This window comes from Netta rufina (genome assembly GCF_964035555.1).
Source record: "Netta rufina genome assembly, chromosome: 8".
In the NCBI taxonomy this organism is placed as follows: domain Eukaryota; kingdom Metazoa; phylum Chordata; class Aves; order Anseriformes; family Anatidae; genus Netta; species Netta rufina.
This window is the reverse complement of record NC_140131.1, coordinates 28,770,596-28,793,461: the sequence shown is the minus strand read 5'-3', so window position 1 is coordinate 28,793,461 and position 22,866 is coordinate 28,770,596. Positions and strand designations below refer to the sequence as shown.

The 22,866-nt window shown below is 35.0% G+C and overlaps 1 protein-coding gene across 2 annotated transcripts in view; it reads right to left on the bottom strand.

Annotated features, from left to right (window-relative positions):
• Positions 1–22,866, bottom strand: part of CDC14A (cell division cycle 14A) — a 59,031-nt gene that overhangs the window by 13,633 nt on the left and 22,532 nt on the right. For both annotated transcript variants that reach the window (XM_084290729.1, XM_084290730.1), the window contains exons 6-11: positions 13,976–14,042; positions 11,648–11,710; positions 8,731–8,818; positions 6,642–6,872; positions 4,583–4,721; positions 716–872 (exon numbers count right to left, since the gene is read on the bottom strand). In XM_084290729.1, the coding sequence (XP_084146855.1) occupies positions 716–872; positions 4,583–4,721; positions 6,642–6,872; positions 8,731–8,818; positions 11,648–11,710; positions 13,976–14,042 (745 nt within the window). The remainder of the gene's footprint in view (positions 1–715; positions 873–4,582; positions 4,722–6,641; positions 6,873–8,730; positions 8,819–11,647; positions 11,711–13,975; positions 14,043–22,866) is intronic.

Sequence of the window (22,866 nt, the reverse complement as noted above, 5' to 3'; positions counted from 1 at the left end):
GGGAACTATGCTATCTTTGTACAGTTCCAGTGAATAAAACGTGTCATTGTACAATTGCACAACCAAACCTCAAAATCAGTTCAGGATGCTCGAATCTAATGCCACTATGTATTTAAATACGTCTGTTTTTATAGTACCTGAATTCCAACTCTTTCCACCATAACTATTACTAACAGTTTAAAGTTTTTACTAGTTCAGAAAAAGAAATGTTCACTTTAGCTGACACTTCATGCCTCTCCTCACACTAAATAATTATAAGATCCTTAACCCAGATGTACACGTAACAGCAGTAATCCACAACACTGCAATAAAGGGACGGACATCTATACACTCATGCATTACCAGCTAGAAGCTTGTAATAAGTAGATTTCCATTAGGAAAATTTATCCCCTATGTTTTCAAAACAAATGAACAAAAAAAAAAAAACCTGAAAACTGTGGAAGACTTATCTGAAATTACACAAACCTTCCTGAAGTATAAATGCCCAGAAGTGACCGACACTTTTACATGTATTTCACAATGTTTTGTATATTTTTCACAAAGTTTTAAATATACTCCAAGCTTTTTTGTTTTTGAGAAAACTGAGATTTGTTCTAATTGTCACACATTTAAAAAAATGTCCCAAAAAAACCCTCAAACCTAAATGTGGTCTATAGCTACTTATAATGATCAGCTTTATCTCTGTTTATTTGACATTCTTCTTATGAACACTTACCTCCCCGTATTGATCCAAGTCTTGTACTTTTTTCAAGCTGTCACTGATTGACATATCACTCAAGCCACAAAGAACTCTGTTAATGTTTCCATCAACTACTCGTTGTTTCTGTTTGGATTGGATGAGGTCTCCCTCCAGCCATAATATTGCTTGCTTCCTTTTGGATTCAAAAGGAATCAATTAGTATCAATAAATTTGCACACAGATAAAAACAATATGGAAACATGCTACTTTTATAGATTGACAACATTTGAATCCTCTGTGCATCTTCAACTGAAAATAAATAGTCTGCACATTTTAACACTAAAAAAAATAATCTTTGATGGTTAAAACATAAAAAAGAAACAATCTCAAAACAAGTCTGTAGCCATTGAAGAAATATTACACAACTAATACTTCATTTTACAAAATCCTAATAGTAAAAGAGATTAACTAACTGAATTGCCATCGCATTTAAAGGCTCTTAAAAGCCATTTAAAAAATCATATAAATTAATTCTTTTATATACATAATGGGTAGAATAAACGATGACACCACACTTTAACTTACTATCAGCATACATCTTGTGTATATGGATATCGTGTGGCAGAAGTGGCCATCGCCATGTAAAGTTTAACAGGAGTTTAGGAGCAACTTTCAGAAAATACAAGATTATATCCTTTAGACAGGTGGCAAAAATAATCATCATTTAATTGCTATGTACTTGGGCTTAGCATGCTTTTGCTGGATAGATACCTGTCAAGCTTCTATACATAGAAGTTCCAATTCAAGAACTGAGATCCTATTACCTATTATCATAACAAAATTAAATTCTTAAAACTGAACAGAAAAAAGTCTGAGAAGATAACTTCACTGGAAACTTTTCTTTTGAAACAGAATGTTAAGGTAAAGCCTAAGAGTCAAGTAGCCTGAGCCAGTTGCCCAAGCTTGCACAATAACGAATGGGAAAGCTAAACACTTACTGAAAGGTTTCACCACATCCCAAGAAAACTAAGTGTGTTGGGGTGGGGGGGAAGCACACAAACCCACTAAATCCACCTAACAAAAGCAGCCTATAAAAGGCATTCAAATTCAAGCACATTTTAAGTCTTTCAAGATTAATTGCATTCACAGTAGCAAACTCATTTGATACCCTCCTACCCAAGTGATGTTTTTTTCCTACAAAAAAAAAAAAAAAAAAAAAGGAAAAAAACTTGTTCAAAACCTCCCTCAATAAACCTCAAAGGACCTAAGGAGATGAAGCTTTGACATCTATGAAAGCTGGGAGAGCAAATTTGTAAGATTTAACCTTTTTGTCAGATGCAATTTTGCAGTCCTGAGACCAAGACTTTTCATATTAGACTGATAAAACTGATGTTAGTTTCTTCCTCCTCATTCCCATTTTGAGGCTACTGGTGACGTCACTTGAATTTTGTCTGAATATCCAAACAGGTATCTATTGCCATTAGGTTTGTCAGTTTTCACTGACCAATACAACAACTCTTGGATATAAATGATATAAATGATACAGATACTAATGAAAACATCTGAAAGATCTTTGGCTATCTACAAAATCAAATTAAGTATTTCAAAGCCACTGCAGAAAAGACTTAGTTACTGTACATTTATTTCTCATTCTTCAAGTGAACAGCATTTACTAATCACCTAATATCTTCCTCTCTTATTCGTGCTGTATTATGGAAGTTATTTTTAGAAATTCATCAACCAAGGATCAGCAAGGTGTAGAAAAATTTGATCTGTCTTCAGTGAGCACTTGTGGTTCGTGAAAGTTTGTGATTTACAGTATTTTGAACAATGGTGGGCCATTTCTCAAATAAATGAGTATCCATTCCAATGAGTAGAATGTAAAGAGGAATCCTAATTCATGCTCCATTTCTGTTAGGAATTACAGTAACACTTCTTTCTCTGGAATCCTATTTTAGATGCAAGGTCAGATAATGTTTTTCTGTATTTATACAGTATCTTTTCCTCATAACAATGAAAATGCCTGATGTTTAGCTGAAGAAGGTATCAGCTCAGAAATATCAGCATGACTACTACAGTAGTAACTCAACACAGAAGTCACTATGAAATTAAACGTAACATCAACATCACTGAAGCCAGTGTAATTGTACTGGAAATTGTATTTCCAGTCAGACCCAGCCAGGATCAAACTTTGAATCTCCCATTCAAATTACCAGTACACAAAGTGTTTTCAAATTAAAGTATATAGTCAAATTTGAGAAGGAGCCATATTAAAACTATACAGCTATGTTTTGCTAAAAACTACATTAGCTCCAGGTCAGAAATGTTCATACATTATGCCAGGAATCTGACAGAGAGCATAAGTTGCCCACCACACACTTATTTAATCCTTAGTTACAATAAAGAAAAATGATTCAGTTACTACTATGGCAAGATTCAAGTGTCATCATAGGCTTGAAGTATATAAAGTATATCTTTTCTATATTAACATTTTAAATCAACAATAAAGATTTATTAATCTTACATCTACACCTGGAATTTATACTGCCAATGTGTTTATCTCCTAAGACCCCCAGATCACAAATATGCAGTCTTGAGACCCTCTGCCCCTGAAGACAACAAAAAGCACAGCGCTCCAGAGAAGGGGATTGCTAACAAGTTCTACCTCAATCTCAAATTAATCTCAACTTAAATATATTACAACAGGCAGTAATATACAATATTAGAAGACAGAAAGTAGATCCTAAACAATAGCACAAGATGGATAAAGATGTATGTAGTGGGTTTATGTGGCAAGGTTTTGGTAGCAGGGGGCCATAGGGGTGGTTTCTGTGAGAAGGATCTAGAAGCTGCCCCATGTTTGGTAAGGGCCCCATTGTTTTCCAGAGCTGAGCCAATAAGCGATGTTGTTTTGTGCCTCTGTGAGAGCATATTTAAGACAGGGAAAAAAACGCTGCGCCACACAGCAGCTGGGAGAGTGAGAGGAGTGAGGAACGGCCTTGCAGGCACCAAGGTCAGTGCAGAAGGAGGGGGAGAGGTGCTCCAGGTGCCGGAGCAGAAGTCCCCTGCGGCCTGTGGTGAGGCCCATGGTGAAGCAGGATGTCCCCCTGCAGCCCATGGAGTACCACAGTGGAGCAGGGTCCCACGCTGCAGCCCATGGAGGAGACCACGGTGGAGCAGGTGGCCCTGCACCGACGGAGGCTGCCGCCTGTGGAAGACCCCTGCCGGAGCAGATTCCGGGCCGGACCTGTAGCCCGTGGAGAGGAGCCCACGCAGGAGCAGGTGACCTGGCAGGAGCTGCTGCCCATGGGGGAGCCAGGTTGGAGCAGTTTTCTCCTGAGGGATGGACCCCGTGGTACGGACCCATATCTGGAGCAGTTCTGGAAGAGCTGCTGCCTGTGGGAAGCCCACGCCGGATCAGTTCATCAAGGACTGCATCCCGTGGGTGGGACGCCACAGCACAGGGGACCAGAATAACCGAAAAGGAGCGGCAGAGAAGAAGCGTTGTAGACTGACCATAACCCCCATTCTCCCGTTCCCCTGCGCCGCTCAGGGGGAGGAGGTGGAAGAGGGTGGATGGGGGGGGAAGGTGCTTTTGGTTTCTTGCCTTTGTTTCTCACTTCTCTAGCTTGTTAGTAAGACTTTTAGTAAGATTTATTGCTTATTACTATCTCCCTATGCCGAGTCTGTTTTGCCTGTTACAATAATTACTGCATGATTTTCTCGTCCTTATCTCAACCTTTGAGCCCTTTTCACATATTTTCTCTCCATTCCTCTTTGAGGAGGGGGAGAGAGAGAGCGGCTGTGGTAGAGCTCGGCTGCCCACTTGAGCGGAACCACGACAATGTAGAATAAGGATGTAGAAAAGCAGTTGATTCTTAGTAGCAAAGTAAATACACATACTCTTCCAAGAAGTGTTGCTGAGGTCCTATAATAGAGCCTGGTCGACATATTCTTATCCAAGCAATGGCTTCAGCATGCGTGAATCTATAGTGTTTCATTATGTAGCAGGCAATCAGCGTTCCTGTTCTCCCCAGGCCAGCTAAAGAAACACAAATATTACACACAAAGTCATGAGCATTTCCTAATTATCAAATTCAAGTATAAGATATAAGACAACTTTTTAATAATGTTGTTTACCACTTGAATATTTGAAGAAAATTTCTGATTCAGTATCCTGTTTGCCATATTACTGGATTTCAGTGCTGTACATATATGAAGTAGTATATCATATTTACAAAAAAACTATCCTTAAGAAAACATGCAACTGATCACTTCTCCCTTGTGCACTTCTACCTCAAACATTTTTTAAGGGTTGATATTTAAGAAAACTGTGACCAAGCTTGATTTTGTACTTGTAAAACTAATTAAATAAGTAAATCCAGATACCTTTGTACCTTCAGATATTTATCAATCTCCCCTGTTGAGGGATTTTTTGAAGCAGCAAAAATCCCATGGCTTGCTGTAGCTGAGCAAACCAAGCTACCAGGGCAACTGTGAGAAGTTCCCATGACAGTGTTCCCACATCACCCAATTGAGGAATTTAGAAAAATATTGTTACCAGCAGCTGGCTTCAAGGACAAGGTTTACATGACTGCTAATCACAAGGGGGTTGTTTTCTTGCAGGTGGGGTTGTTTTCTTGTAGTTGTTTGTCTGAGTGCTTTTGACCAATAATCTTGTGTGAAACACTATCCGCCCCTGTTAAGTTCACTATAAAAGTTAGGCTATTCGGGCAATAAAATGGAGCATGATCTGACTCTACTGGTGTCTGTCATGCTTTCAGCCGTGCTTCCTGTAACACTCCCCTACCCCTTTAAGCCTCCTCCTTTTTAGGCTGAATGGTCCCACCTCACTCCTCATAGAAGTGCTCCAGTCCTTTGATCAGGCCCTATGTTGGACCATTTCTAGTAAGTCCGTGTCTGTCTTGTACTGAGGAGCCCAGAACTGCACACTTCAGGTGAGTCCTCACCAATGCTGAGTAGAGTAGAAGGATCACCTATCTTGGCTGCTGGCAATGCTTTGCCTAATGCAGCCAAGAATACTGTTAGCCTTCTTAGTGGTAAGGGCACAGTGATTTGTTCAACTTGGTCCACCAGGACTTCTTGGTCCTTTTCTGCAAAGTTGCTGTCCACAGCCAGGTGAGTCCCAGCACAGACTGGTGCCTGGAGTTGTTCTTCCCCTGTACTTGGTGAAGTGAACTATCTATATAAAAAGCAGTATGTATTGAACAGTATATAATTCTGCCACACCAACAAGTTGCTGGCAAATCAGGTTGTTTACCTGACATGTATATTTAGTGCTCATGAGGAAAAACAAACAAAACACAACAACATTGATTGAATAGCACTATTACTGTTTCAGATCAGCAAGACATTTGTCTCCACAATGTCCTTACACAATTCTTTAAACATACATCAAGATGAACCCTTCAGAGCCTTTGTTAATCCTTCTTGACTAAGCATGTTCTGTATATTTTCTAGCTGATACGCTGACATAGGCTGGTTTGAAACACTGGCATCACAATAACTCACATTAACTTGAAACGTAGAAGTTATGCTCCACAGAAAAATGTAGAATAACAGTCCCAAAAGCACAAAGAAACCCTTTCAGTCAATAGCATTATACTAATCTGCTAGGAAATGCCAACTGTGAAAGAATAATGCAAAAGAGAAGTCTGCATTAACTAAAACTCATGCATTCAAGTGAAACTAAAAGAAAAAAAATCATAGAACAATGAACAACAGTTTGTCAGTTTCTGTACACAGTAGTGTAGGCTGAAAGAGCTTAATATGCACATGAAAATATTTGGTATTTGTCACATATTTAGTCAAAAAACAGTATTAGTTTCACATGAATAGGTTATTTTTCAGGGTTTTATCATTTTTTAAATTTTTTGAAATAAATTCTATGCATTTATACTTATTTTGAACTTCAGTATGAGAAATAAATACACACACGTACCTTTACAGTGTACAGCAATAGCACCGCCAGCATTCTCACAAATGTTCAGGAACCTCTGAACTATACTGTCGCTTGGTGTGCTTCCGTCTATGAAGAACAAGTCATAATGCTCAAACCCAGCATCAGTGAAACGTTTTGCCTCATAAATTTTTTTGTTTAGCCTTATGATTGATGTGACATTATGTTTCCTGAAATAGGGAAAGTAGGCTTCAGGTGCATGAAGAGGATAACCTGTAAAAAAAAAAAAAAAAAACACAAATAAAGCAAGGTGCATTGCATCAACTGTTTTATGAGAATGAAGTTCAATGTTCTGCTAGTCAAAATCCTTCTAAAAAATTTTGACTAGTAAACATCCTAATACTGAAGATGTTTTAATATTTTATTCAGAATAATACAGAAAGTTGTTGATATTGAAAACATCCACAAAATGCTCACTATAATTAAAAGAAATCAGAAAAAAATAAAGCACAGCATTTCTGAAGCACTGTACTGCCTCTTGTTTAGCCCATTCCCCTCTACTTGTAGAGATTTACAGATAGTTGAAAGCTAACTACATATATGAACTTAGCATTTCAGAACAGCTCTTTATCATAAGAATAAAACATGCTTTAATAGGACAGATTGTGTTTATGAGGAAAACAGATTGGTGATCTACATTATGGACAAGAGGAGTAGTCAAGGGTAAATTTTTCAGTGCCAGAAAAATTTATGCTTCACTGTGATGAAAAAAGCTTTATTGCCTTGATTCAATTGAGACACAATATGATCCTCTAGATGAAGTGTTCATAAAAGTAGAGAGAAAAAGGATTAAATGATGTTCTTATCAAATTTCCAGTTAGTTTACTTCTCCTTTACCTTTAATTTGCCAACTACTTTCTTTTCCCAGCTCCTTCTTGGTAAGTTTCTGCTAATTTATGCTAGATTTCACCTCAGCCCATGTATTTTTCTTCTGATTCTTAAATAGGTTTACAGTTACTTCCCTCCACATCAATTACACTCAAAAATTAAGCTACTTGATATCTGCACGCATTCCTGAATTGAACATTTTTAAATATCAGATGCCTAGGTAGTAAGTAGTGTAAAACTGCAGAAAAGGTGCAGGTGAAATTAGTCCACATCATATTCCCACCAATACAATAGCATTACTTGATCTCCCTAGATCAAACAGGTTTGAGACATTTCATGGGACATTTCTACAACTCATATACGCATTGGTCAATGCGATTAGAGCCGCAGCATAATGAGAAAAATGTAGCTTTGCAATGTGTACTTACTCTCATAATTGGATCATAAGCACTAGTGTTCATTTAATAGCATTTCAGTTGTATACACATTAAAAACATAACAGATTCTAAAAAAAACATATTCTAAAAAACTTAAAAGATTTTCCAGACTCTACAGAATAATTTAGATCATTTTGAAGATGTTCTGCAAGAAGCGACTCCAACAGTGACTAGGGGAAAATCCAAAGCAACCAAAATATCGTCTCCCTAGCTTTTGATTAAATCTTCAGTGGACACATTGTACAAGTAGAGGAAACATGAGAGAGCAGTAGTAAAGAGGTAGATACTCAGAAAACGTGCTCTTAGAAACAAAATAGCATGGTACAAGGAATGAGGTGAAATTAAGCAAGAAATATGACTGATTTTCCTTTTAGCTGAACCAAATCTCTACTTTGTCAGTCAAGTTTCTCTTTTATATTCCATTAGAATTACGTATGTTCTTTCCATTATCCCTAGTAGGAAAGACAAGCTTCCTTTTAAAGACTTTCCTTGCCTTTGTTACAAAACCCTTAATACAACTCACCTTTAATTCTGCATACTCATCCTATCAGGTGTCAGTTTCCAGAAGGTAAGTAAAGTACCTGAGTTTTTCTGGTATTTTTCTCTGAATGGAAATCACTGACTGTTAGAAGAGACCTTTGAAATTAAGTTCTATGACTGCATACAAAATGTTCACTGCATTATTATTATTTCTGAAGACAATCTATAAACATCTATGATCTTTTGCTCATTTGCTACATATGTTTAACATGCTACAAAGAAAAATAATGGCACTAAAATATACACTTTAAAACCCTGAACCATACCATTTTCAAGTTTGCTTTTTGGATGTGGTCCACTAAATGCCAGAAATTTTCCTGGAATAATCCAGTTGAAGTCACCATTTTCTACTCGCTGGAAAAAAATGCAAGAAAGAAGAACATTTTAACATCTCTAGATACAAGTTAAAAAAAATAGTATGTTTTTTTTGGTTGTTGTTTTTTGTGTTTTTTTGTTTGTTTGTTTTGTTTTTTTTTTTTTTTTGGTTTTTACTATGTTCTTGCTGCATTAAAACACCTCAAATATAAGTTTGTCCTATATTTATAAGCTAAATAAGAACTAAACGTAAGCTGTTTCTCAGAAATCTCTTCATAAAACAAAGCCACAGCAAGTTTTGCTAAAAAGTTTTTCAAATAAAATTGGATCCTATATCTAAGGTATTTGTCCTGTACAGGACTTGTGGTTTTAAGACACCTATGTATAATATTGCTGGCAGACACTAGCATTATCATGTGTTTTAGTCAAAGAATATGGAAAAATGCTTCCCTGTAAGGAAGTAGGCACTAAAAAGCCAATTCATGGAAAACAAATTACAAAGAACAATTAGCCTTCAAAAACAATTATCCTTTCTCCATAGAAACAGAAATTCACACATTGGCATAGCTCTAATGAGCTCGCAATCATAGAAGCAAAATATAGATCAAAAATAAAAAATAAACTGAGGTTTTGCATCTCTTTGCAAAAATGGCTTTTCATTTTTAAATGAAAACTTCGGAAAGGTTCTGTGAATTCTTTTCTTGATCAAACTGAAGAATGTCTTTTTTTTTTTTTTTTAATGAAGATTGCCCATTCCTCATTTGGCAATGCAATTATTGTCAGCATGACTTTTAAGGACATGGCATTCAGTTCAACTGCATTATGAAGCTTGTGTTTTTTGCTCTCAGCTCACCAAAACATCTTAATGAGTGAAAGGTTCTGATAATGGGCATTACTGTAATCAATTCACCAACTGTTTGCTTAGCTAACCCCATTAGGCTTGCTCCAAATATCCTCACACAGCAAGAACTCCGGTAAGTTAACAAGCTTGCGTAAGGACTAGTGAAATGATTCTTACTGCCAAGTCAGGACCGCTCCTCACAACACACAAATTTCTATTCCAGACTGCAATCTCAATATCATGGCACCTCTACTCCCTTCATTAAAGCAATTCTGTTCAATCAATCTGAATTATTTTTATATTTGCATCACCAGTTTTATTTATGAGTTAATTAGTTCTTTGTAGTACACAGCTTTTTGTGAATAATTTAAATTTTAACCACTCTGAACTATATATATTCAGCACCATATGCAAACATCACTGTAGCAAATTGAGAACTTGGTTAACAAAAGGGGAATTAGCTGCCTTAATAGTGCAGTAAGATGGAAGAACTCTATAGTTCATCTTCATAGATGAAACTGAATTTCCATTAGCCTGTTCCTTTTAAATCTTATGCAACTTTTCTCCACACAACTATACATCTGAAGAGCTAACAGAAAAATATGGAACAATTAAAGTTCTAGAAATACAGCACAGTATATGTCTAAAATACAAAGCTGACCATCGTACATAAAATAGTAGAAGACACACAAAGAATAGACAAAAAAATTAAAAAGGATTCCAAGTTCTCACAAACTCAGACAGCGAGCAGGATTCATTCAGACATGCATACATTTCACAGAAATGTAAAATGATGTTAAGCATTAAACAAGATATTGGGGCTGTTTTGTATACAGCTTTAGCCAATTGTTCTAATACTTTCTTTTCAGGCAGCTCATTGTATACTACATATACACATTCCTAAGAGTTTCCACCCGCCATTCTTTTTTAGAATGAAATTTTACTGCTATACACAGATTAAGCTAAAACTAAGTAGTTCATCAAAGGCCACACTAATTTCTCAAGCTATGTTAATGTTCTGAACTCTAAAAAGAGAGCTGAATATATATTCAAACATTTAGTACACCTCTAGTCTATAAATCTTTCTCCCTAACCAATGCAATAGCAAGAACTATAGACAGCTCCAAAAATAACTTCCAATACAACTACATTGTTTGTCACTGTCTTCATTAAAAACACTCTTCCTCCTTTCGAGTGGAAATATGAGACAAAAACACTCAACTAATCTGGATATACACTTTGGGCCTGGAATTTCCTCTGGACACAACACAGCTCACAGGTGCAGCAAGGGTATATTTCAAAGTATCTCTGCAGCAATATTGCTTTAAATGGCTGTCTATTACTAGAAGATAGAGATGAGAAGAACTTACACAGTTTACATTTAAAATTACAGAATAAAGTCCTGAAGGAATCCAGAGCCACCCAGAGCATCTATTCTTAATTTGTAAGACAAATGGCAGAAAAATGAATGACAATTTAGCTTTCTGGGACTTCATTAAGGAAATTTTTAGATGTATTTTAATTACTAGAATCCCATATAATGCACTGATTAAAAAAAAAAGTGAGCTCACAATGTGCTTAATCTATATGGCTATACAAAAATTTATCATATACCAAGGACTAATAGCATCTCAAGAAGCTGTTCCACAGGTATTAAAAGAAAACAGATTTTGTGGGGCAGCTGAGAGACTTGGAGTCATATCCTGGAACAAGAATGAGAAAGCATGAAAGCAGTCCCAGAAGCCAGGAAGGCTATGAGAAAACAGATTTCTTGCAATTTCAGTGCATCACATTGTAACGATACTCATCTTGCACATTGTTCAAACAGAATAAAGTTTCAGGTATCTGTAGGCTTCCAACAATTACCTAACCAAGGGAACTGTTGTGGTTTCATGTACTTACCGTACATACAAAGACTGAGTTTTACTTGATTTAGAATACTTTTCCAATATATTTTAAACTTGTGGGATACTAGGTATTCTAACTTAAGGCAAACCGGACACATTAAACCCATTAAACATACAAACCTCATAGTGTTCATATTCATCCACATCAAATGTCTTAAAGTCAAAAAATCCATGCTGTAAGGCCTAAAAGGCAACAACGTGTCAGTTCATTCTTAAATATGATTTATAATCTCATTTTATAATGCTGTTCTTAAAAATTAAAAACTAAATCACTAAATGTTTGTGCTTTTGGCTTGCTGAAGTCTCTATGTTAAGACAACATTCAATTTTGCACAGACTAACAACACAGACAACAAAAACTTTAACAATGTCCAAAAACATCAGGTTCATTATTTCCCCTTCAAAGACATTATTATGTGACATAAGTTTGTTGCATATCAGTTAAATCTTAAAACTGAGTCTCCACACACTCATATGTTTTTTTTTCTTTAAGGCAGATGACAAAAAGTAATTCCCTTTTTGTCATAGTCATTTGATAATTTCTGTGCTGAATATATTTAACATTCTATATTTTATGACCAAAATGCACAAAAAGTTTATTGCTTTTCTGTGTTTGATATGACGCTCTGATTTTATTAGCATAATACCCAGGCAAAAATCTTACACAGAAGTACTACGTGTAACCTGTATTTTGTGATTAGTTGTTAATACTTCTCTCAATGCACTCCATTGGTAGAATGAAGTTAACAAGACTATGGTAGACAAGATTTATTACATGATTGAAAGAAATTAAGTTTTGTATTTGATCCCTGTACTATGATTAAATAAGTCCATTTTGTACTAAAGATTTGTATATAACAATATTTAAAACAATTTTATGAATAAGCAATCGATACCACAAATTTCTTCCAAAGAATTGGTGTAATACATTTCTGCAGCATATATTTATACTGAATCTAACACGTTCTGAAAAGTATAGACATTGCACAACATTCTATGATTAAGGTGTGTTAACAAAAGACCATATATCAATGTTTTAGAAAACAATCGTGTTCACCACTTTTTGTTACAGTTATTTTTCTTTCTTTTTAGGCATAACTAAAATAGTTTATTTAAGTAGACAATGTTGTCATGAAACCTAAGATACTGAGAGGTTTCTTTGAATGGCAAATCTAGAAAAACGTATTTCATTGAAGCATGGCTAGATGGCTGCACTCCAGAATTTGTAGGCCCCCTGGATTATGTGTATGTAATATATGCAACAAAGTCATGAAATTTACTCAGGTAAACTAAGATTTTACTTTAGGTTTAGCCATAGAGTTTCTACTCGAAGTGGCTTTATTTCTGTAGGTGAACTGGACAGAGATTCAATAAGTTTTATGGGAACAGAAGAGGAAAAAATGGTTTTCAGAGTCCTTTTGACATGTTTGTTGCAGATAAATCATACTGACTGCTTCATAGAGCTTCAGGATCTGTAGAAAGCCACACAAATTAAGAGTCTTACTGTTAACTGACAGCTCCTTTCCCACCCCCACAGAACTAAAAATATTAAGCTTGATCTGTCCTTTTTTCAATTTTTAAGAAACACTTGTTTTGGCATACTTTTAAGAATTACAAATAGTCTATAAGGTGTCAGTACAGAACCATTTATATAACCTGTTCCTCTCATTAAGATCACTGGGAAATTAGATGAAAAATTTGATCTTTGCTTACAGTATCAAGTATATACTGTAACACCAAGTTGAGAATTAATATGTAAAATAGCATTTTTAATCTCCAGCGCTGCTTTTTATTTTCCCCAGGATCATAACCACAAATTTAGCAATTTAAATTATGCTTTTCAAATTATTTTTGATAAATTCATAATTTTTACATCGATTATTAAACATATTTTGAAACCACAGCACATGCAAGGCAGAGCTTTAACAAGCAAGTTGACAAACTTTTTTAAATGACACACCAAAACACTAGTAAGATACACTAGTTTTCATTCTTTTTAAAGAATTCTGAAAAGAACAGGTGTCAAACACTGAAATGGAGTTAAGTATCCAAAAAGAAAAATACAAAAAACAGTGCTTAGATTAAGTCACAGAATATCAGTACCTTAATTTTGTCAATCTAGGTTTATAAATGATTCGTTAGCAGATCTAGTGCATTACCTGTAACCCCACCCTGAGATGGGGCCTGGGATGTTTGCATTCTAATTCATGAAGTGAGCTACAGAAAGTTATCAAAGGCTAACCAAGCAGAAACATAACCTTTTCCCTTCTTCCCTTGTCACTACTCCAACACAGTTCTCAGTAACTTAGGCTTCATGACAGCACACTACTCATTGACACGCATCTTGCTTTGAAACCAGATTTTCTTCTAATGTATTTTAAGAGTGTTTTACTTCACCTTTTTTAAAAGTCAATTTAAACCTGTTTTGCTAAGGAAAAGCATGGTTACCTTATTTATTCCCTGTAAACAGTCCAAGATCGTGAGATTGTATGTGCAGTTCCCAAATGAAGCATCCCTATAGATTTAACAAATTCATATAAACATTATTTTAGAACTTAGGGAAAGACAGCACAGAATAAAATACATTCAAGTTATTTCATCCCCTCCAAGAATTCTGTATTAAAGTTCCAAGAAGACATTGCTTTACCAGCTCATTCATGCTAAAGCATACCCTTACCAAGGATGTAGCTCAGTGTAAATACAGTTGATACTGTAAATTATGTTAAGTGCATGTTTTTGTCAGGTACCCATATGGAATAGATACAAAATTGAAAATTATGTGACCTTGATTCTGCCACTCTGAAAACAACAATTTATCGTTTAAAGATGACAGAATGGCAAAAAGCAGAACATCTTCAAGAAGTAAGACATCAACATAAAAACAAACGCCAACATGAAAAATAACAGCAACATGTATTGTGGAAAAAAGAAAAAGTACTTTTCAAACTTTGCTTCAGACCGGTCTGCATTTTAACAGTGACTTCTTAATCGGTCATTGAAGAAATCTTTTTTTAGTTTTGCTCTAAGCTATCTTATCAAAAATGTTAAGAACTGCAGTTTCTGAGAATAACAAAATACTAGGTTTCAGCCAGATACATATTTAATCCATAATTTATTCAAAATTTCAATCTTTCACTGAATTTTTTTTTTTTGAGAATCTACTTGCTATATTTACTATATTTGTAGTACCAATACGGTCCTTCAATCTCAAGTGCTTAAAGAGTAAAATACTCTCACACATTCTTTAAGAGCAAAATTACAGCAGTTTTAAGCAAGCAGTGTTCACAGAAAACTTAGTTAATTTAGGAAAATTAAAAGCTACAAATTTGGTAGTTTCAGATTACAGTTTACTCCAGAAAATCCTTCAAGTTATTAGATATTGCAATAAGTATTTATTTTAGTAGTTTTAGAATGGGAATTTGCAAGTGTGAATACATCTTCAATATTCAAACCTAGCAAAGAATTTTTTTCAAAAAGTAAAGCCATAGAGTATTTTCATTAAATAAACAGATTATACCAAAGCAATTAACCCAGAAGACTTAATATATTTTTCTACAGGGAAAAGTTGAAGATCTTTTTGTCATAAGGTTTTCAGAAAAGAAAAAGGTCTTCTGAGGAAAAAAAAAAAAAAAAAAAAAATCTTTAGGACCAAATGGGAACACGTACATATAACAGAAAAATCTTTAAAAGCTACAACAGTTTCATGAAAAAGTTGACAGAAACAACAAAACCTAAAACAATGCAAACCACAAAACTAATTATTTAAGAGAAATATGAATAGAAAACATGATTGTAACAGCCATTCTGTATTAGGTTACTTTGCTATAACAAAAATATGATTTTGTATCTGTTTGTAACTACTTCAACCAACAGTACATAAAATACTGCAGAAAAAAAGGAACACAATTAATAAGAAGTGGTATGATGGAGAGGGAAGAAGGACCTAGAACTTGACCAAGGCGCACAAGGTAAGCCTATCACAATTTCAGCTACAGAGTTCTCTTAGCTACAGTTCCCACAGACAGCTGTTACTAGAAATTGTGCAAACTGAGCTTGCATCTCACACCCTTATCTATCTTTTGTGGTAGACAGTGATGAAACACTAATGAACGTGATAAAAAGCTAATGAACAGCAATAAAGCACTAACTACTAAAACGTAATGAAACAAACAGTAGGTATGAATGGCAGTGCAGCATGGTAATGACAGAACACCTGGAAGCAGTGGCTTACTATCACCTAATGCTTCAAGGGAAAGCATGATGTTTGATGCCCTATGGCAAACGGAGAGTATATTATACCAGACTTTGCCATAGTATCTCCCCCAAGTATCTGCTGGTAAGAAAAAACAAATCATAAAAGTTATTTCTATAATAATTTGGAGAACAAGTAAAATGGAAAAAAATCTGAGCTATTTTAGTCCTTAACACCATAACCTTTTTTATTTTAGGCCTCCCATTCCTTTTTCAGGGTAAAGCTAGGAAAAAACATGTCTGTATTTGTAGCTTCCACAAGTACAACTGCCTGTTTAGAATTAAATATGGATGCACTTTCCCCTTCTGAAACTTCACTGTTCTCCGTTTCAGAATTTTAGGCTAAACTATCAACAGGTATTAAATTTTAGGTATGAAATGAAAAAGATGGATCTGGCAGAAATTATGCATAATCCATGAGGACTCTGTATGCTGGATCTGTTGATATAGTAGAGACGCATCCCAGGGAATAACAGCGTATCTCCTGATAGTTACGGGACTTATTAACAGTAATACTAAGAATCCCTCTGTGCCAAAACTTCTTTTTTGAAGTATGAAGGGAATTTAGCACTTTTCACAAATGCTAAAGTTGTTAACAAACACACTTTATACAAATTAACAATATAAAAGGTCACTGAAGCAATAATGTTTATATAAATGTTATATAAACTAATGTTTATATTAGTTATTTCCAGGAAAATATTTGACTAGTAATCCAGATGCTCCTTTTCAAGTAGCACCATCTTAAATCGTCAACTCTAATGCCTCATTTAAAACAAAAAAATCTAGCTCTTAAAGTCTCTCTTAATCCCATCCCTCTGTGCATCATTCAGCTTAGCTTTGTGTCCGTTCAAGAATCTGTATCAAATCAGATTCTCGTTATCTAGAAAGCACGAACACTAGCACACATCTTTTATTCCACACATCTATGCATCAACAGTCAACATTCATGAAGAAAAAGCAATCTGAAATACAGATCAGGAGAGTGCTTGTGGATTCCATGGTCACAGGCAAAATCCAAGTCAGCAATTTTCAAACACACTGCAAGCAACAAGATGCAATAGCAAAGAAGGGAAGGAATTTTAAACGTACATTACATACATAGCTGAACAAAATTAAAAACCAGTTTAGTTTAAACACTATTACTTTGTGACTTTTTTTTTTAATATATATTCAACCTTCCTATCAAATAGATAATTTCAAATTAATCTAGAGAATCGTTAATAGTTATAGATTTTTAGACAGAATTTTGCAGAATTTAATTAGAGGACAGATATTTAATGGCAATCTGACTGCTAACTTCAGATCTGTAAAGGTCTTGAAATACTCAAAAAGCAAAGACTTTTTCTTGACCTGATATACCAAGTATTTTAAATAAATTACTCAATTAAAATATCTTTTTGTTTAGAAGGAGTTGTCTAAGGTATTTTCAGTCACTAACTCAGTTTATCGTTCATTAAAAGCAAAACCAAAACAAATCTCCACTCTTAACCACCTAGATGACTTCCTCCAGGCTGAGTTTCCATGTTTTTTCCCTAAATGAGAAAAATGAGCCACAAGCCAAATCAAATCATTATGAAGCTTTGCAAATATTTAAAAATCAAATTTTATCTTATCTTCCAAAACCTCTTAAATTAAAGCATTTACTGAAAAAAAACCTCACACACAATAATTTAAAAAATGCAGAACAACTGCCTCAACTTCACTATTCTTTGGATAAACCCTTCTTCCAAACGATTTAGTATACAATTTCTAGACCTTGGATGAAATACTGGATACTGTCAGAACAAGTACTAACCTTTACAAAAATCCCATTAGAAATACAGTTAGTATTTCTCATACCACAGTGACTTAAGAAGCTATTTATATAGTATTGGAGCCACTAGCATGCATTTTCTTGAAGCATCTGTCATTGTCAAAGTTCTAGAGTAATAATTAATAGTAACTTTAGCTGTAAAAAATACAATAGCTTTTGAATGGGCCACACTTTGTGCCACGCTAAAAAGCAAATGCAAACACTAAAACAGTTACAAGGAAGACTAATGCACAGAAAGAAAATCTACTAGCTTCAAAAAAACATAATTCAAATGAAACTAGAATTCCATACATTCTTCCTACTTATTCTTCTCCTTTGTCTACTAGTCTACAGTAAACTATTTCACATGCTTACACTTAAGACTGTAATAATTTTTAAGTTACTGGGACTACTTATGCATATGCAAAAACAATTTGCTTTTTGCTGATGGAAAAAGAGCTATTTGGATTTAGCTTATTTTTTGTTTTTTAACTGTTAAGTCTGTGTTAAAGAAAACACAGAGAAAAGGAAGACTTGTGCTATTTGACGTGAAACAAAAAGATCGTACACAGGCGTCTCCTGCACGGTGTTACAGTGTGGGTGCTGTTTGCTGTAGCTGATCATGTGTTTCATTCCAGTATTCTTTCAATCTTTGATGGCCAAACACATAACCAGCTTCATTTTCAAACAGTGCTTTACCAACTATTACCTGATAACTCTATTTAGTTTCAAATTCAGAAAAAATGTGAATATTTCTGACATACAGATGTAGCATGAAACTGAGCTGGCATTACAGAGCTGCAAATCCCACATCCGATTTCAGTTATCGGAGCTGACCTCAATACTGCATAATGCTTTCTACTTTACCAACCCTCTAAATGCTGTCCATAACAAAATAAATTGTTTCCCTAGCACTTGCAAATAAAGAAATAAAACCTAAACTCTAGCTCTGAAATTCACGTCATATCTAGAGATCGAACACAACTAAATTAAAATACATTTGTTTTTTCTTATTGTATTGAAATCAATACAGAGTAGTTTAAGTTGAAAATCCAAAGCAGTTTTATTACAGGAAACTGTTATTTGTGATGGTTTCAAATGGTGTTAGTCCTGTTTTCTTAAGTGGAAGCAAGCAGATACTGTACAAGATCTTCAAGAGACTAGAGCGTCACCAGGTGACAGCGAGTCAACCAAAAAGAAGGTGGAAGTTTCTCAGATACTGCAGTGCCTTATCTCCTGCTTTGTCTTCGTTATTCCCATTATAAAAATGAAATAATTTCCACAGAACTTGTAAGAGGGGTATGCTGATTTCCTTCCACCCCTGGACAATATTCACTGAAGCTGTCTTCAAATGAAATACCCAGCTGAAGATCTAAGCCGATTAAGGCCTTTTGAGGTCACTGAGCTGGATGAAAGTAGATCAGTTTGCTGGTGATCTTTTCATGTAAACACGTCAGGACTCCGCGAAGAATCTGACGGTCTTGCAGAGCTTTCTACCTATTGAAAGTTGTCTGTTGTTTTTTTTCCCAAATAGAAGACACTTCAGATATCAAATTAACAAACTTGTTAAATAATCTAGCTGTAACACAACCTTTGATCACTACACCCCGATAGCCTCTTACACGTGAAACTATTCAAACAGAGATACTATATAACTTCTGTAGTACAGGGTATCTAAGTTCCAGGCTTGAAAAAAATTAAATTCAAGACAGTAACTACTGAATACCTGTGAATAATATCCCAAAGTACTTCCTTCCTAGACCTTAGAATAGGAGGGAAGGCACAAGACATTTGGATTATATTTTCCATTGTCATTTGATAAAGTAGTTTTAGCCCTTTTTAAAATGTTAACTATATGGAAGGAGGGCAAACTTCCTGATAGCACTAACTTGTTTTTTCATAGCATAGCCTGATGACAACCAGATATGGTGCCTAACATGACATTAATGCTTCCAGTGATAAAACAGGTTCATTTGCTTGAGCTTCTGTATCATGCTGTATTTTGCACTAGAGATGCTGCAATGTCTTACAACATAGATGTAGAAGAAAAACATCTCAAAAAAAACGGGAAAGAAGAAATAAATTATTTCTTCCCTGCTCCCATCTGACACAGGTTGACCCACTGCAGGCCCTCATCAGCTCTACTTGCCCTTCTCTCAACCCCAGTAATTCTTAAGCTTCTTATACATCTATTCCAGCCTCTCCCTACAAATTCAAATCCCAAGTACCTCCTCTCTAACTTTGACTCCTCATTTCTTACTTGGCTTCCTATCTTATCAAATTCCTTTAGTTCATCTCCTGTCTTCTTTTTCTCACCTCCTGTACAGCTAGATTACACAGTTTTCTTTACCAGCACGATAAACTATACCACACAGGTAACAGAATCTTCTTAGGCTCTAATCCAGTGCCAAGACCTTACATAGTCTAAAGCAGCACCAAAAGAAACTGAAGTGCTTTTCAGCCTGACACCAAATTAAGAAAAAATGCTAAAGAAATATAGATGCTTATATCTACTAACATATAAAAGCTTTCTTCCAAAAACTCAGAATTCCCTATTCCCTCTGGAGAGCAAGGCCCTGGCTCAAGAAGATTGACTCCTTCTATCCTAGAAAATAGCCTAAATGCTGCGTTAAAACAAAACAAAAATAATAGTAAACCAAACTACAGAAAATCTACCAGAAGAAAGGAAAACAAACAAAAAAAAATATCAGAAAAATCCATAACCTCCCCCAAAAGCTTTACTTTTAACCAACGTGTTTTACGGATAGCAAAAGCAACTGAATGTAAGAAAAGTAAAGTGGAATTAAGACCTATTTTATAATCAAAAAAGCTACAAACACATTAAACACATCAAACACATCAAAAAGCTACATACACATTAACTCTAGAGCTTAAAGAAAAGTTTACTTCTTCAGTAACAGTTTACTAACATAACCATTCCACACATATTTTGAGATTTCTTTTGACTGGTATTAGCTGCAGGAGTAACCTCAAGGGAGATCACCTGACTGAATTTCTTCGACTCTAGAATATACTTCTTCGTTTGAATGTGGTTAGGATGACGTAAAATAATGCAGTGAAAAGTCACAACAGTGACAAGTAAGTTCTAAGAAGCTTAAGAGCATCCGTGGAAATTAGAACATTCGCCCTTCCTGCCCGTAGAAAAATCAACAGTACAGAATGATTTCAACTTTAATGAGCAATTTAAGTTAGGCTACAGATTTCCTCTGAATATGGAACAAGAGGTATTTTGTTCTACCAAGAGTCACGGATTAGGATAATAATGTCCGAATTAGCCATGTTCGCCACAATTAACACAGTTAAAAGGCTTAAGAAAATATTAGGACATTGGCGTACAGCCTACCTTAGAAGCAAGAATCTGAGAGCAAACTACTGCTCAGAGAACCTGTGTATCAGCAGAGTACAGGGTAAATATAAGTGTATTAGAGTATAGCTAGCGATTTTAAAGATTTCTCTGTTGTACATTCTTGAAATTGTTTGCCTAGGTTTTCACCTAGTAGGCTATACTGATATACCCTCTTCTTTCTGGTTTATGTATAATTAAATTTAGCATTCTATTACTATAGTGGTTAAAGATATTTTCACATCTAGCTAGATGATTGATGTGAAAAACAGCATTATTTTATGCATACTGGTTTTATTTACCAAAGATCTTTTCACTTGCAGCATATGCCTGCTGCATGTTTTTTGTTTTTTGGTGTTAGCTCTGGAGAACATGAAGAGAAAGCTAATTAAGGACAAGATAATAGAATTTAATATCTACATTAGGACAGAGGTACTTTTTTTTTTCCCTTTAGAAAAGGGAATAGATTTTACATTTCTTTTACCGTGAGACTATGTCCCAGAAGCCTATCTTCACAAAATTCATGAATTCTCACAGATGGGTTAGAACAATCCATACATAACACTCTGGATAGATTTGGAAGACAGGTTTGGAAATGCGGATAGCATCTATTACTTTAAAGAAGTTTGACACCACCATTTATCTACCAGGAGCCTGCAGAAGAGTTAAGCATCAGAAGACTGACAACATTTACTGTTCTCTTCTCCTGAAGCTGGCAAACTGAATGAATGGATTACTCTTCTGAATTGTCAAAATTATTGCAGACTGCAAACGCTGAGTAGCCTCTTTGCCAGACATTGACTTCTCCAGTGTGTTCAGTTTGTATTCTCTCTTTTTATATACTACAAAGCTATCTTTATAAAATCTTGCTGTTTCTTACTTTTTTTTTTTTTTTTTTTTTTTTTTTTTTTTTTTTTACAAACTCTCATTTCATGATCCCTATTCTATTTTGGAATAGGATCTCATTAATTCAGACTCACAGAATTTGTTCTGAATGCATATTTATTAACTTCAATATTAGTTATTGATAACACAATTGTGTTAACTTCATTATTAAAATTAATTATTTAACAAAATCATTCTGTGCCACTTAGTTTATTATGGTTCTTGCCAGCCTCAAAAAAGTCACATTATTTTCACTATTCCCTACCAGCAAAGGAGAAACAGCATTTTAATAACTTATTACTACATGTATCATTCAAAGGGATTGGTTGCAAGACAAAAGTCTGTAGCCTTCAGTTTGAACAAAAAAGTTCTGAAACAAAATTCCTCCTCAATTTTCCATTTTACAATTTCAGGACTTGATAACTAAGCTTTTTGCTTTGTCAGTACAAATAATACCTTAATTTTTACTGTAGCAGGGGAAGAAGTGGGGAAGGAACCTAAAGACATAGCAATTTTGTATAATTCTGAACGGTAAAGTTTTTGGAATAGGTAAACAAAGTCCAGCTATTCTCAGATAACACATTCTACATTACTGAAAAAGTTTTGCATCTCTACTACATACAGTTTGCTTTTTAAGCACGGTTTCAAGAAGCTCAAGATTTTGAAAAAATTAGGTTGGTTTAATTATTAAAAACTCTTATATGAAAGAAATAGCATTCAGTTGCTCTTAATCTCCTGCCAAAGTTGAACCACTGAGACAACACTATTAGATACGAAAGGAAGAGTCAATTTTCTAGACTCCCTTTAAATGTTACAGAGTAATCCCCAGAAGGAAGGGAAATATTGCAGTGAAGATTTTTACTTGTTGCTTTCCCCAAAATAAGGAGACAAAAGAAAAAACTGACACTGTTTCTGTGATAGAATAATATAGTTTGCTCCAAATGACTTCTTGGAGTAATATTCTAATAGCTGAGCCTTCTGTAAATGGAGGGACTGACGCAACTCTGTTAGATTAGGAGAGCGTCAGAAAACAACATGTGTAAA